The 17,268-nt window shown below is 41.1% G+C and overlaps 1 protein-coding gene across 1 annotated transcript in view; it reads left to right on the forward strand.

Moving 5' to 3' along the window:
* ADAMTS12 (ADAM metallopeptidase with thrombospondin type 1 motif 12) overlaps positions 1 to 17,268 on the forward strand; it is a 302,673-nt gene that overhangs the window by 193,560 nt on the left and 91,845 nt on the right. The window contains exons 9-11 of the mRNA XM_046000900.1: positions 339 to 483; positions 14,064 to 14,156; positions 15,600 to 15,745. Coding sequence (XP_045856856.1) covers positions 339 to 483; positions 14,064 to 14,156; positions 15,600 to 15,745 — 384 coding nt within the window. The remainder of the gene's footprint in view (positions 1 to 338; positions 484 to 14,063; positions 14,157 to 15,599; positions 15,746 to 17,268) is intronic.

The raw sequence follows: 17,268 nt of genomic DNA on the forward strand, positions 1-17,268 counted from the left end.
GAGGAGGGGCACTTCATGATCTGAGTGTGTAAGTCCCCCTCACTGGCAGGAACAGCTGGCATATGTTACGAGTGGTCACTGAAACCCCTTTGATGATTTTATTTTGCTCTCCCGCTTGTATTTTCCTGGCTCACGGCTGAAGTAATAGTGTGGGCTATGCTTTGATTTCCTGTTAGGCCATTCCCTTCTTGGGCCTGGAGGGTTCTGTGCCTTGTGGAAATAAAGTTGTCTTGAAGGACAAAGGGTAAATCACAGGGATAGAAGTTTCTGTTGAAAAAAAGACTAAAGAGGAAGGAAATCCTAAGCAACTGTTGTCCTTTCTGATAACTTGTTTTCAGCCGGGGCTGGGGGTTTTGTCTTGATGACATTCCCCAAAAGAAAGGCTTGAAGTCCAAGGTCATTGCCCCTGGAGTGATCTATGATGTTCATCATCAATGCCAGCTGCAGTATGGCCCCAATGCCACCTTCTGCCAGGAAGTAGAAGTAAGTGTTGGGTATCTTGGTGCCTCTGGCGGGTGGGCGCTGGCTTGAGATATCCAGCATGCTAAAGAAAGGGCCAGGGAAATAGCTGGTAGTCCAAAGAGCCCGACACAGAAATGGAAACCTATTCATGGTAAGATGTTTGTAAGGCAGTACATGTGAAGTCAGGGTCATTTACATTCCTAGACCCTGCCTCCTTGGTATTCTTTGGAGACAGCAAACCTTTGCAGGTGGGTGCTGGTGAAAAACATTTTATCGTGATTTTCAGGAATCACAGTAATTCACACCTGAAGACTCCATAGTAACCTAGAGTCGCTCCTTTTCCTGAATTTCCCATCTGGTTGTAGAGAACCCCCAGATCCCAAGGTAGGAATAAGATTCATCCCAATTCATTCTCCTCCTTAATTTTTAATATCCAAATGTGTGTTTTTTAAAGATTTTTTCTATTTATTATTTGAGATTGAGAGAGAGAGAGAGAGAGAGAGTGAGCACGTGGCCGGTGTGGGTGGGGGGGGAAGAGTAGAGAGGGAGGGAGAAGCAGACTCTATGCTGAGCATGGAGCCCAATGTGGGGCTCAATTCCACCACCCCGAGATCACAGTCCAAGCAGAAATCAAGAGTCCGATGCCTAACCGACTGAGCCACCCAGGCACCCCTCAATATCCAAATGTTAAGTCAAGTCCTAACATTTAGCCTCCTAAAGAGTTTGGTGGTTCTGCCCTATCATCTTCATTCCCACTGTTACTGCCTTGATTCAGTCTTCCATTTTCTTTCCTGGCAATTGTAATTACCTCCTACCTAATCACCTCCCCATTCAAATTGTTGCTAGTTTATTTCAAAACAATGCAGATCTAACCACAGCTCTGCTCTGCTCTTAGGGTCCACTGACCACAGGATAAAATTCCAACTCCTTTGTGTGGCATTCCTTTGTGATCCGAATCTGGGGAATCCTCTGAATGTGTCCCTTTCAGAGTGAAGGTGCCAGTGTTAACACACGGATATGGGTGAAGCAAGGCTTGAACTCCTCCCTGATTCGGTGCTGGGTACTGAGTGAGATGAAAAAGAGAACCCCTCAAAAATTAATAGGATAAGTTCTCTGACTTTGAGGAGCTTGTGGTCTTGTGGAGGAGGCAGACTGAATAATTTCAATATAGTGAGATAAATACACAGAAAGATTAGGCTGAGTGAAATAAGTCAAGCAGAGAGAGTCAATTATCATGTGGTTTCACTTACTTGTGGAGCATAAGGAATAACACGGCAGACATCAGAAGAAGGAAAGGGAAAGTGCGTTGGGGGAAATCGGAGCGGGAGACAGACCCTGAGAGACTGTGGACTCTGAGAAACAAACTGAGAGTTTTGGAGAGGAGAGGGGTGAGGGGGTTGGGTGAGCCTGGTGGTGGGTATTAAGGAGGGCCCGTATTGCATGGAGCGCTGGGTGTGGTGCATAAACAGTGAATCCTGGAATACTGAAAAAATTAAATTAAATTTTTTAAAAAAGACATGTAGAAAGACCTTTCGAGGAGGAAGTAGTTGTACATAAACACAGTGAGCAAGACTTAATAGAGAAGGTAAAGTTGATGCAAAAACCCCTCACCCCTCATTGGTTCCCAAGTTATGCCAATTCTACCTCCTGAATACCTTTAAAATCTAACTCATCCAGGGGCACCTGGGTGGCTCAGTGGGTTAAAGCCTCTGCCTTTGGCTCAGGTCATGATCCCAGGGTCCTGGGATCGAGCCCCGCGTCGGGCTCTCTGCTCCGCAGGGAGCCTGCTTCCTCCTCTCTCTCTGCCTGCCTCTCTGCCTAGTTGTGATTTCTCTCTGTCAAGTAAATAAAATATATATATATATATAAAAAACTAACTCATCCAGGTGACTGCCTGCATTCTCCCACTGCTCCCCTTTCCTGGAATTTGACTGCTTCTCTCAACTCTGAACTGTCTCCCAAAATGCAGCCAAAGTGACCTTTATAACTGGAAATTGGATTTTGTTCCTCTCTGAAATTATTTCAGTCTCCCTATTCCTGATGATGAAGTTTAAATTCTCTAAAATGGCTTAAAAGAGGCCTCAGGATTCATTCCATCTCTTGTTGTCAGCCTGATCTCTTAAAATATTGTTTTAATCCTCCATTCTGTAATCCAGAATTCATTCTTTCTTTCCCTTTCTTCCTTCCATTCTTTTCTTTTCTTCCTATTCTTTCTTTTCTTTTTTTAATTCTTTTCTTTCTTATTGTTACATTAGTCACCATACAGTTCATCATTAGTCTTTGATGTAGGGTTCCATGATTCACTGTTTGCGTACAACACCTAGTGCTCCATGCAATATGTGCCCTCCTTAATACCCATCACCAGGCTCACCCATCCCCCCACCCCAATGCTTTCTGAAATCCTCAGTTTGTAACCCAGAATTCTAATCACATCTATGTGGTCTTTATCACTAATCTTCCATATCTTGGGACCTTGCCTTCATATTTTTTGTCCCTTTATATTTCTGCATTTTGTGTAATTTATCTTTTGACTCACTAGGTCTCTCTTTAGATACATCTACTCCTCTGTGTAAGCCATCTGTTGACTTTTTAACCTCATTTACAGTATTTTTTTTTTACTTACGACAGTCTATTTTTCTAAATTTTCTCTGATGTATATTTCTAGTTTCTCATTCAAAAGGATCTTTTATTTTTTTTTTTTTATTTTTTTTTTTTTAAAGATTTTATTTATTTATTTGACAGAGAGAGATCACAAGTAGGCAGAGAGGCAGGCAGAGAGAGAGGAGGAAGCAGGCTCCCCGTGGAGCAGAGAGCCTGATGCGGGGCTCGATCCCAGGACCCTGAGATCATGACCTGAGCCGAAGGCAGCGGCTTAATCCACTGAGCCACCCAGGCGCCCCGGATCTTTTATTTTTAAATCATATTTGAGACATTTATAATTTATGTTGTATAATTCCAGTGTCCAAAGTATATGTGGAACTATTTCTCCAATTTGGAATTTTTCCTAGGTCTCTCTTATTAGAGATTATTTCCTTGTCTTGATTTTTGTTTTTAATTGTGAGTGCTTTGTCGTGAAACTTCCTATCAGGTTATTCTTTAAGGCTTAGATGGCTGGCAAATTCTTCCAGAGAGAATTTGGACTCAGTTAAAATAAATTATTGGTTGGATGTTGTTTTACTACAAGTGTTGTGTGAGGGCCAATATGGGTACAAACTCTCAGGGGTAACATTTGCTATGACTTTTAGAGTTAAAATCAAAACAGACACATGTCCCAGCTGTGTCTCCGGGTTCACACAAGGCTAGTTCACCCTTTCACACAAGGGCTAGTCTTTTGGGATTACGGTTTTTGTGAGGTCACCAGTCCAACTTCCCAGGCAATGCAGGCCCAGGTCATGGTCTCCAGTACTCAGGTGTCTGTTAAAACAAAATTCTAAGTGACCAGGTTTGTACGTTTAGATCTCCAAAATTTTTGCAACATTTTTAGCTTCGGATGATTTCTCTTACTTTCTTGCCAACTCAGGAATGCATTTAATATATTTTTATCCACAATTTTAGGTGTGTACAAAGGTAAGGATTTTCCAGGGAATCCTGCGGTTTACTGCAAACACACCACCCTGGCTCTCTCTGGTCAGTTACTGGTTCATGTTCTGTGCTTATCTGTATACTGAATAGCCTCAAACCCTAAAAGTGCTGGAGGTCCCCCACCACCTCCAGGGCTCTGGTTCCTCTGCACCATCCTTCCTGTTCCTCCTTTAGAGCTCAGCTTGGACATCATTTCATATTCTATCTTGTGTTTTCTTGGACAAAGACTTTATTTTTTTAAAAGATTTTATTTATTTATTTGACACAGAGAGAGTGACAGATCACAAGCAGGCAGGCAGAGAGAGAGGGGTAAGCAGGCTCCCCACTGAGCAGAGAGCCTGATGTGGGCTTGATCCCAGGACCCTGAGATCATGACCTGAGCAGAAGGCAGAAGCTTAACCCTATGAGCCACCCAGGTGCTCCAGGACAAAGACTTTATGAGACGAGAGTTGCTTTCTACTCGTCTTTCCCCTCCCCTACTTTATGTGAGCTCTCTGAAGGAACTTTTATTCCCAACATTGAGCAGGGCCTGGCCCATAGATAAATAGATAATGGAAGGAAGACTTGAGATAAATGAATGAAGACTTCAGATTCCTGTATATTGCAGCCAAGATAACCTAATCCTTTTCAGTAATGGAAAAAACCCCAAAACTTAAACTACTGGAGAATATAATATTAACTTTCTTTGTTAAAACCTTTTCTTATCTTGAAAGAGTTTACAACTCAAAAAACCTACATCATTCTTTATAAATGCATAATGAACTTATAAGAAAGGTTTAAAAAAAAATCCTCAGGGGGGGAGAAACTAAAGAAGGGAGTGATAAGCACATTGAGGTCGATGGGGAGAAAACCAGAGGGCCTTGATTTTAATTTAATATCCAGTGGCAACAGATGATCACATGCACTCCTGAAGCAAGACAGGGAGTTGTAAGTGAGACCCTTACACACAGCCAGGGGACTTGAGGAGCTGTGGTTCAGTGAGGGTCGTGGTGGCTAGAAGAACACATTGGCAACAAAGATACATGGCAGAGAAGCATCTTTTACCTCAGCTTGGGTTTTGAGGTGGAAGGGTGCTGGTGGATAACTTTCTCCCTAGAAAATACTTGACCACAGTCAATACTGATTTTGAGTTCAAATTTTTACTCTCATATGGTTGTAATGGAGGTAAGTCAGAAGAAAGGCAGGCAGGCCCACAAGGCCCACCTCCATGCCCCAGAGGAAACTACTATTAAAAGGAAAAAGACTCTATCCTGTTATTCTCCACCACCCTGAAAGGAGTCCTCTACCCCTTCCCACGTAAACAGCTCCCTGAGAGGTAGATGAGCATGTGGACAAAAACCTGATTAGAGGGGCACCTGGGTGGCTCAGTGGATTAAGCCGCTGCCTTCGGCTCAGGTCATGATCTCAGGGTCCTGGGATCGAGCCCCGCATCGGGCTCTCTGCTCCGCGGGTGAGCCTGCTTCCTCCTCTCTCTCTGCCTCTCTCTCTGCCTCCTTGTGATCTCTCTCTCTGTCAAATAAATAAATAAATAAAATCTAAAAAAAAGTCAAATAAATAAATAAATAAAATCTAAAAAAAAAAAAAAAAACCAAAAAAACCTGATTTGATGACAGGTACATGGAGGGTTAATCAGATGAAGACAGCCCACCAACAACCTTATAAAAACCTCTAGATTTAAATGCCAAAATGGCAACCCTCTTGGGTCCCCTCCCTCTTTGGGAGCGTTTATCCCCAATATACGGCTTTGCTGCCCACCACTCTTCGTCTGGTCTGCCTTTTCATTGTTTGAAGTGGTGTGACCAAGAACTGCAGGCACTAAAGGAAAAGAAATCCTGAAACAGAGAAACTCTATGCCAAAATAATTTCAAATAAGCATATTTCTGACTGGTAAAGCAATGGGATGCCTGGTAGAAAGAAAGATTAAAAACCTGTCTTGGAAAAACCAATGCTCAGCTAAGATACACAAAAATCTCTAACAGATAAAGCTTTTGATTAGGTAAATTCATCATTTACCTTCTAATTCAAAATTTAAAACAATCTACAGCTAAGTGAAAAAAGATAATAAACCTTCAGTGACTTTGGATAAGTGAATATTTCAGGTAAGGATAATAAAATGAATACATGAAAGAAGGGTTACATTTGAGAAAAAAGAAAAATACACCAGAAGATATTTGTAAGGTAGAAATGAAATACAGTTACAGCCTCTAGAAATGAAAAATATGGTCATTGATTTTAAATTCAGTGTTTGGGTTAAACAGCAGACTTGACACTGTTGAAGAGAAAAGCAGTCAGCTGGAATTTAGAACTGAGAAAATTACTTCCCATTTCACTTGAGTATTTCTCAGAGTCGTATGATGAAGACGCTGGTCTTTTCCTGACAGAAATCTAGACTTTTTGAACTTTTATATACAAGAAAAATTAGAGTTAGAAAATATAAAAGTGAAGTTGAGATGTGAAGGACGGAATGGCAAGGCTCATCGCCAACAGTTAAGAGGTCTGGGAAGGGGGCACCTGGGTGGCTCAGTGGGTTAAAGCCTCTGCCTTCGGCTCGGGTCATGATCCCAGGGTCCTGGGATCGAGCCCCGCGTCGGGCTCTCTGCTCCGCAGGGAGCTTGCTTCCTCCTCTCTCTCTGCCTGCCTCTCTGCCTAGTTGTGATTTCTCTCTGTCAAATAAATAAAATATTTAAAAAAAAAAAAAAAGAGCTCTGGGAAGGAGAGAATAGTGGTAATCAGAGAGAGGCAAAATTTAGAGAGATCAAGACTGAGAATTTTCCAAACTGTGTAAAAATATGAAATTTTATTTTAGAAAGCATTGAATCTAGAACATAGTTAAATAGAAGGAATGGTGAATGATGGGTGGATAGAAGAAAGATTAAAAGGTGGATGGGAGCAGTGGAGCCATTTCTGATGATCTGTAAGACTCTTGTCAACCTTCCCTTGTTCTTACTGTGAGAGGAGAACCAATAGGGAAAACCCATTTCACTCCCTGGCATATAAAGCAAGGGGGCTACTCTGGGTCATAAGTAAATAAGCTTAGGCTGGCTAAGTGCAATAGTTTCCATTTCCTTCAGTGAACAGGCTCAAGTTATAACCACCCAACTGTTTGTAATCAGAGTCCTTCGTGCATGGTTTGTATTGGCCTTTGATAGCTACTGTCCCCAGTTACTCTGCCTGAGGTCAGTGACACTATGTCACCCATTTAGAAACTGGCCTCAACTGCTAGGAAATGTGTTTTATCTCCTGTTTTCTTATTGCTTAGTAGATCATACCACTGTGTAGGAATGATGACAAAGCCTAAATTAAGTTTGAATCGAGAGTTCTTGAATGATCACTTTTTTTAAAATTTATTTTTTATAAACATATAATGTATTTTTATCCCCAGGGGTACAGGTCTGTGAATCGCCAGGTTTACACACTTCACAGCACTCTCCATAGCACATACCCTTCCCAATGTCCATAACCCCCCTTCTCCTCTCCGAACCCCACCTCCCCCCAGCAACCCCCAGTTTGTTTTGTGCGATTAAGAGTCACTTATGGTTTGTCTCCCTCCCAATCCCATCTTGTTTCATTTATTCTTCTCCTATCCCCCTAAGCCCCCATGTTGCATCTCCATGTCCTCATATCAGGGAGATCATATGATAGTTGTCTTTCTCCGATTGACTTATTTCACTAAGCATGATACCCTCTAGTTCCATCCACGTTGGCACAAATGGCAAGATTTCATTTTGTTTTGGTGGCTGCATAGTATTCCATTGTGTATATATACCACATCTTCTTTATCCATTCATCTGTTGTTGGACATCTAGGTTCTTTCCATAGTTTGGCTATTGTAGACATTGCTGCTATAAACATTCAGGTGCACGTGCCCCGTCAGATCACTACGTTTGTATCTTTAGGGTAAATACCCAGTAGTGCAATTGCTGGGTCATAGGGTAGTTCTATTTTCAAAATTTGAGGAACCTCCATGCTGTTGTCCAGAGTGGTTGCACCAGCTTGCATTCCCACCAACAGTGTAGGAGGGTTCCCCTTTCTCCGCATCCTCGCCAGCATCTGTCATTTCCTGACTTGTTAATTTTAGCCATTCTGACTGGTGTGACGTGTTATCTCATTGTGGTTTTGATTTGTATTTCGCTGATGCCGAGTGATGTGGAGCACTTTTTCATGTGTCTGTTGGCCATCTGGATATCTTCTTTGCCGAAATGTCTGTTCATATCCTCTGCTCGTTTCTTAAATGGATTGTTTGTTCTTTGGGTGTTGAGTTTACTAAGTTCCTTATAGATTTTGGATACTAGCCCTTTATCTGATATGTCGTTTGCAAATATCTTCTCCCATTCTGTCAGTTTTCTTTTGGTTTTGCTAACTGTTTCCTTTGCTGTGCAAAAGCTTTTGATCTTGACGAAATCCCAATAGTTCATTTTTGCCCTTGCTTCCGTTGCTTTTTGCCGATGTTCCTAGGAAGATGTTGCTGCGGCTGAGGTCGAAGAGGTTGCTGCCTGCATTATCCTCAAGGATTTTGATGGATTCCTTTCTCACATTGAGGTCCTTCATCCATTTGGAGTCTATTTTCATGTGTGGTGTAAGGAAGTGGTCCAATTTCATTTTTCTGCATGTGGCTGTCCAATTTTCCCAGCACCATTTATTGAAGAGGCTGTCTTTTTTCCATTGGACATTCTTTCCTGCTTTGTCAAAGATTAGTTGACCATAGAGTTGAGGGTCTATTTCTGGGCTTTCTATTCTGTTCCACTGATCTATGTGCCTGTTTTTGTGCCAGTACCATGCTGTCTTGATGATGACTGCTTTGTAATAGAGCTTGATGTCCGGAATTGTGATGCTACCAATTTTGGCTTTCTTTTTCAATATTCCTTTGGCTATTCGAGGTCTTTTCTGGTTCCATATAAATTTTAGGATTATTTGTTCCATTTCTTTGAAAAAAATGGATGGTATTTTGATAGGATTTCATTAAATGTGTAGATTGCTTTAGGTAGCATAGACATTTTCACAATATTTATTCTTCCAATCCAGGAGCATGGAACATTTTTCCATTTCTTTGTGTCTTCCTCAATTTCTTTCATGAGTACTTTATAGTTTTCTGCATATAGATTCTTAGCCTCTTTGGTTAGGTTTATTCCTAGGTATCTTATAGGTTTGGGTGCAATTGTAAATGGGATTGACTCCTTAATTTCTCTTTCTTCTGTCTTGTTGTTGGTGTAGAGAAATGCAACTGATTTCTGTGCATTGATTTTATATCCTGACACTTTACTGAATTCCTGTACAAGTTCTAGCAGTTTTGGAGTGGAGTCTTTTGGGTTTTCCACATATAGTATCAGATCATCTGCGAAGAGTGATAATTTGACTTCTTCTTTGCCGATTTGGATGCCTTTAATTTCTTTTTGTTGTCTGATTGCTGAGGCTAGGACTTCTAGTACTATGTTGAATAGCAGTGGTGATAATGGACATCCCTGCTGTGTTCCTGACCTTAATGGAAAAGCTTTCAGTTTTTCTCCATTGAGAATGATACTTGCGGTGGGTTTTTCATAGATGGCTTTGATAATATAGAGGTATGTGCCCTCTATCCCTACACTTTGAAGAGTTTTGATCAGGAAGGGATGCTGTACTTTGTCAAATGCTTTTTTCAGCATCTATTGAGAGTATCATAGGGTTCTTGTTCTTTCTTTTATTAATGTGTTCTATCACATTGATTGATTTGTGGATGTTGAACCAACCCTGCAGCCCTGGAATAAATCCCACTTGGTCGTGGTGAATAATCCTTTTAATGTACTGTTGAATTCTATTGGCTAGTATTTTGGTGAGAATTTTGGCATCTGTGTTCAACAAGGATATTGGTTTGTAGTTCTCTTTTTTGGTGGGATCCTTGTCTGGTTTTGGGATCAAGGTGATGCTGGCCTCATAAAATGAGTTTGGAAGTTTTCCTTCCATTTCTATTTTTTGGAACAGTTTCAGGAGAGTAGGAAGTAGTTCTTCTTTAAATGTTTGGTAGAATTCCCCTGGGAAGCCATCTGGCCCTGGGCTTTTGTTTGTTTGGAGATTTTTGATGACTATTTCAATCTCCTTTCTGGTTATGGGTCTGTTCAGGTTTTCTATTTCTTCCTGGTTCACTTGTGGTAGTTTATATGTCTCTAGGAATGCATCCATTTCTTCCAGATTGTCAAATTTGTTGGCATAGAGTTGCTCATCGTATGTTCTTATAATTGTCTATATTTCTTTGGTGTTAGTTGTGATCTCTCCTCTTTCATTCATGATTTTATTTATTTGGGTCCTTTCTCTTTTCTTTTTGATAAGTCTGGCCAGGGGTTTATCAATCTTATTGATTCTTTCAAAGAACCAGCTCCTAGTTTCATTGATTTGTTCTATTGTTTTTTTGGTTTCTATTTCATTGATTTCTGCTCTGATCTTTATGATTTCTCTTCTCCTGCTGGGTTTAGGGTTTCTTTCTTGTTCTTTCTCCAGCTCCTTTACGTGTAGGGTTAGGTTGTGTACTTGAGACCTTTCTTGTTTCTTGAGAAAGGCTTGTACCACTGTATATTTTCCTCTCAGGACTGCCTTTGCTGTGTCCCACAGATTTTGAACCATTGTGTTTTCATTATCATTTGTTTCCATGATTTTTTTCAATTCTTCTTTAATTTACTGGTTGACCCATTCATTCTTTAGAAGGATGCTGTTTAGTCTCCATGTATTTGGGTTCTTTCCAGCTTTCCTCTTGTGATTGAGTAATAGCTTCAGAGCATTGTGGTCTGAAAATATACAGGGAATAATCCTAATCTTTTGATACCGGTTGAGACCTGATTTGTGACCCAGGATGTGATCTATTCTGGAGAATGTTCCATGTGCACTAGAGAAGAATGTGTATTCTGTTGCTTTGGGATGAAACATTCTGAATATATCTGTGATGTCCATCAAGTCCAGTGTGTCATTTAAGGCCTTTATTTCCTTGTTGATCTTTGGCTTGGATGATCTGTCCATTTCAGTGAGGGGAGTGTTAAAGTCCCCTACTATTATTGTATTATTGTTGATGTGTTTCTTTGATTTTGTTATTAATTGGTTGATATAGTTGGCTGCTCCCACGTTAGGGGCATAGATATTTAAAATTGTTAGATCTTCTTGTTGGACAGACCCTTTGAGTAGGATATAGTGTCCTTCCTCATCTCTTATTATAGTCTTTGGCTTAAAATCTAATTGATCTGATATAAGGATTGCCACTCCAGCTTTCTTCTGATGCCCATTAGCATGGTAAATTGTTTTCCACCCCCTCACTTTAAATCTGGAGGTGTTTTCGCGTCTAAAATGAGTTCTTGCAGGCAACATATAGATGGGTTTTGTTTTTTTTTATCCATTCTGATACCATGTGTCTTTTGATTGGGACATTTAGCCCATTAACATTCAGGGTAACTATTGAGAGATATGAATTTAGTACCATTCTATTGCCTGTAAGGTGACTGTTACTGTATATTGTTCTATACCATTCCAATCTACTACTTTTAGGCTCTCTCTTTGTTTAGAGGACCCCTTTCAATATTTCCTGTAAAGCTGGTTTGGTGTTTGCAAATTCTTTCAGTTTTTGTTTGTCCTGGAAGCTTTTTATCTCTCCTTCTATTTTCCATGATAGCCTAGCTGGATATAGTATTCTTGGCTGTATGTTTTTCTCATTTAGTGCTCTGAATATATCATGCCAGCTCTTTCTGGCCTGCCAGGTCTCTGTGGATAAGTCTGCTGCCAATCTAATATTTTTACCATTGTATGTTACAGACTTCTTTTCCCAGGCTGCTTTCAGGATTTTCTCTTTGTCGCTAAGACTTGTAAATTTTACTATTAGGTGACGGGGTGTGGGCTTATTCTTGTTGATTTTGAGAGGGGTTCTCTGCACCTCCTGGATTTTGATGCTTGTTCCCTTTGCCATATTAGGGAAATTCTCTCCAATAATTCTCTCCAATAGACCTTCTGCTCCCCTCTCTCTTTCTTCTTCTTCTGGAATCCCAATTATTCTAATGTTGTTTCGTCTTATGGCGTCACTTATCTCTCGAATTCTCCCCTCATGATCCAGTAGCTGTTTGTCCCTCTTTTGCTCAGCTTCTTTATTCTCTGTCATTTGGTCTTCTATATCACTAATTCTTTCTTCTGCCTCATTTATCCTAGCAATGAGAGCCTCCATTTTTGATTGCACCTCATTAATAGCTTTTTTGATTTGAACTTGGTTAGATTTTAGTTCTTTAATTTCTCCAGAAAGGGCTTTTATATCTCCAGAGAGGGTTTCTCTAATATCTTCCATGCCTTTTTCGAGCCCTGCTAGAACCTTGAGAATCATCATTCTGAACTCTAGATCTGACATATTACCAATGTCTGTGTTGATTAGGTCCTTATCCTTTGGTACTGCCTCTTATTCTTTTGTTTGTGGTGATTTTTTCTGCCTTGTCATTTTGTCCAGATAAGAGGATATTAAGGATCAAATAAAATGCTAAAAGGGTGGCAAAGACCCCAGAAAAATGTGCTGTAACCAAATCAGAAGAGACCCCAAATTTTGGGGGGGGAGAAAGGGGATAAAAAGAGGTTCAGAAAAAAAAAGAAAAAAATTTATTAACAAACAAAGAAAAAATATCAAAAAGAAAGAAAAAATATATATTTTAGATAAACTAGTCAAAAAACGCTAAAAAAGAAAAGGGTAAAAGTTTTTTAAAAATTTAGTAGAAGAAAAAAAAGAAAGAAAAAAATTGAAAAAAAAATTGAATTAACCGCAAAACTAAAGAATCATGGGGAGAAAGCCATGAGTTCCATGCTTTGCTTTCTCCTCCTCTGGAATTCCGCTGCTGTCTTAGGTATTGAACCAGCTTTCCTTGATAGACGAACTTCGTCCTGGCTGGATATTTTGTTGATCTTCTGGGGGAGGGGCCTGTTGTAGTGACTTTCAAGTGTCTTTGCCCGAGGCAGAATTGCACCGTTCTTACCATGGGCTGGACTAAGTAATCCGCTCGGGTTCACTTTTGGGAGCTTTTGTTCCCTGAACGCTTTCCGTAGAGTTCTGTTGGACAGGAATGAAAATGGTGGCCTCCCAGTCTCCGGCCCAGCGGAGCCGAAAGCCCGGGGCCCCACTCCTCAGTGCGCCCCCAGAGAACAGCACGCAATCACTCCCATGTCCCTAGCCTACAGCCGTGCTCCGAGCTCACCGAGGCTGCGACTGGTTCAAGGTAACCCCAAGCTGAGAGTTCAGTTCTCGGCTCTGTCTCTGTAGTCGGCTTCTCCATTCTAATACCTGCGAGCTCTGCGACACTCAGACACCCCCGATCCTTCTGTGATCCTGTGGGACCTGGGGCCACGCTGACCCTGCATGAGCGTCACCACGGTTTAGCCTCTGGAGCAATGTCCCTCAGTAGAACAGACTTTTAAAAGTCCTGATTTTGTGCTCTGTTGCTCCGCCGGGAGCCGGCCTCTCCCCTGTGGTCTATCTTCCTGTCATTATGGATTCACTTCTCCACCAGTCCTACCTTTCTGAAAGTGGTTGATTTCCTGTTTCTAGAATTGCTGTTCTTCTTCTCTTCGATCTCCCGTTGGATTTGTAGGTGTTTGCAATGTTTAGATAAGATATCGAGCTGATCTCCTGCTACCTGATGTAGTCTCAGCCTGCTGCTTCTCCGCCATCTTGACTCGTCCCCCCAATGATCACTTTTTAAAAAAGATTTTATTTACTTACTTGACAGAAAGAGAGAGCACAAATGTGGAAGAGGGTCAGAGGGAGAGGGAGAACCAGGCTCCCCATGGAACAGGGAGCCCAACATGGGCCTCGATCCTAGCACCCTAGGATCATGACCTGAGCCTAAGGCAGACACTTTACTGACTGAGCCCCCCAGGTGCCCCACTAATGATCACTTTTTATCACTCTTGCTCACTAATAATGACAGCATTATTGTGAGTCTGTGGGTGACCAAGTGTGTCTTTCACCATCACTGTAGAAATGCTTTTGTACAAATTTTGAAAATCCCGAAGAGTAGAGTTTCATGTTTCTTTTCCAGAATGTCTGTCAGACCCTGTGGTGCTCAGTGAAAGGCTTCTGTCGCTCTAAGCTGGATGCTGCCGCAGATGGGACATGGTGTGGTGAGAAAAAGGTGATGTGTCAGGCTGAGGAAGGAAGGTGGGAGGGCGGTGGGCACAGGGTTCTTGGGAGGAATGGGGAGAGGGCCCTGAAGAACAGCAGTCTGGGTGAATGGAGGTCACACAGTTAGACTAGCCAGGGAAAAGGATTCTATTTCCATGATGCCTTTTGAGCCTTTCCTGGAAACTGTGAAGGAGAGAAGGCCGTGGCCCAGTTCCACACCTCACTTGCAAAACATCCATCCCAACTTTGCTGGATGAATGTCTGCATAATTTACGGTCGATAACATCTGCTGAGCTTACTATCACCCTTCATTTTGCCTTCTTCCCCCAACCCCGCCATTAAAAACTGAAAAGGCAAGCCAGTGGCTTCTGCCTTCCAAAGATGCTGGACTTGAGCCACTTGTTATCTTCATTCTCATCATCTGATATGACTACATTTCTTGACATTCTGCCCATTTAACTGAGGAGGAAAGCCAGACCTCCAAGAATTCAGATGATGGAATTCCTACAGACCACTTGAGAGCAGGGTCACGTGTGCTGCTCAGCTAGACCAGCTGTGTTTGTTGTGAGCCTAAGATTCAGACATTTCCTGGGCTCTTTATGCAGCTTGAGAGTGGCATGGTCCATCACCGAGATTTTAGAACTTGGTCACAATGCACAGTGACCAGAAATAATGAGGAAAAGGACACCGGCAGAGAAAGCGTGCCCAAACCCTCAAACAACCAAGTTGCATTTTCTTTTCTTTTTCGTATGTTCACCTTCCTAAGCTGACAGCTGTGGAAGGATTGCCTTGAAGAGAGAAGACAGCTTTTTTTTTTTTTTTTTTTTTTCCTGAGCCACAGCTAGAACTAGAAACAATGGATAGAGTTACAGGGAAGCAAAAATTGTTCTCATTATTAGAACTTCTACTAGTGTTTTTTGGCCATGGGTGGACTTTCTGCAAGAGGATGCAGTGTCTGCTGCAGACATTAGATACCTAGTAAGGCTACGGGGAAGTGTTATCTCAGTGTCAGTGCAAAATGTTTGTTTATGGTCTGCAACAAAGTGAGGAGCTTGCAGCCAAAAGTAAATCAATGACATTATAAAACAACTGTGTTGCTAAGCAGACTTTGCTGACATGCGTGTCAAAGCAGGACTTTCCCATGAAGGAAGTGGTGTGTGGATTTACCTTTTGCCATGCCATCTGCCAACCACACTTAGAGGAACATTCCCCAATTGGCTGACTGCAACAAGGCAGCAGAAGGTTCCCTTTGGTTCCTAACATTGTCCCATTCAAAAACCCAAGAATTTGGGGGGCATCTTTTGTAAGCCCTTCTTTGTTCTCCATATGCTGTGTGACCATCAGAAGCCTGCTTGCTCGGGGAGAATTGGGTTTAGATTTCTAGGGTTCTTGGCTCAGCTTGCTATGGGAACCTTCATGATATATGTGTCTCCTGCCTCTTACCTCTCTCCAGTGGTGTATGGCTGGCAAGTGCATCACAGTGGGGAAGAAACCAGAGAGCATCCCTGGTGGCTGGGGCCGCTGGTCACCCTGGTCTCACTGCTCCAGGACCTGTGGGGCTGGGGCCCAGAGTGCAGAGAGGCTCTGCAACAATCCTGAGTAAGTCTGGCCAAAACTATTTCCCTTTCTTCCATGAGTGCTGGAGACCAGTCTTGGCTAACATGATGCCAGTGAGCCTAATCCTCCTAGGAGAAGTTCAGTGGGTTCCTAAAGACTAAAGAGAACCAGAAGATTCTTCAAAATGTGGTTCTGTTTTGTTTAACGTTGGTGTGGTACTGGATGGTTACTAGAACTTGGATAAGTATGCTCATTCCATCATTTGGAGAAATAAGTAAATTTTCAAGAGTGTAATCCATGTGAAAGGTCTTAGGAGACTATGCAGGGAAATCCTTCTAGATAATATCACTCTGTCGGTGAAAGATTACTTATACTCAATTTTGCTAATAAGACTGTAGCTTTCTTTCAATCATAATGAATGTTTAATCTTATGAAAATAATATTCTTCCCTTAAGCTAACTAATAAATAGTACATTTTTGAGCATAATTATTTTGAAAATTTCAGATAAAGATTTTATGAACCTTAAGCTTTAATATTAACCATATTAAAGGTTCCAGAGAAGTTATTACACAAAGTAATTTTCAATTTTTTAATTAAGGTGCTAAAGTTTTTCATTATTTTAAATTTGCATAATGATACTATCATGTGAATTAATTTAAATTCTTTTGTTTTCCAAATATATATGACATTTTAAAAAAAGATTTGATGTATTTATTTGAGAGAGAGGGAGATAGATGGAGAGGGAGCGGCAGACTCCCTATGGAGTAGAGAGCCTGATGTGGGGCTTGATCCAAGGACCCTGGGACCACGATCTGAGCTGAAGGCAGATGCTTAACTGACTGAGCCACCCAGGTGCCCCCCCAAATATATATGATATTCTTAACTTCATTATTGCCTGGTATACTTGGGAAATTTTTAAGAAGTGTATATGTGATGCCTCTGGGAAGTAGAAAATATGTTAAGGTCCTTTGGCCTAGATTTTCATTAATCTGCACTGAGGAGTAAGAGTTCCTTTTTTTTAAAAGGCAAATGACGACTGTGATTACAATCTCCTCAGTATCTCAGTTCCAAATGTCACTTTTCCTTTTTATTAGTAAATATGTTACTCTCTCTCTATATGTGTATGTATACATACACTGTGTATATTTAATAAAGATATATAATAAATTTCTCCTAAGGATAAAGTTAATATATATAAAGAGTTGAACACAAAACCTACTACATTAAATTGTCAATAAATGGTAGGTGTTACAGTAGTTTTTATGATCTTTTTTCTCATTTACCATCCATAAAAGCATACCTTTGAGGAATTTGGATGAAACTGTTTTTAAATTTTACTCTTTGATAAAAGTTGCTCTTGTTTAAATACAAGATTTCAGTGGCTTCAAAAATTAGAAGCCAGGGATTTCTTATTTTTGCAGAAAATCTTCGTTTTGTGAGTTATTTCAATGTGATAAGAAATATGATTTCCATTTTAGAGATCAGGAAATGTAGGCGATTTGCTCTGTGTTGTGTATTCTGCCGCTACTGTCAACAGCCTCTCGGGAAGGTGGTCAGTATCTGT

Source organism: Meles meles, chromosome 3 (genome assembly GCF_922984935.1).
Source record: "Meles meles chromosome 3, mMelMel3.1 paternal haplotype, whole genome shotgun sequence".
NCBI lineage: Eukaryota > Metazoa > Chordata > Mammalia > Carnivora > Mustelidae > Meles > Meles meles.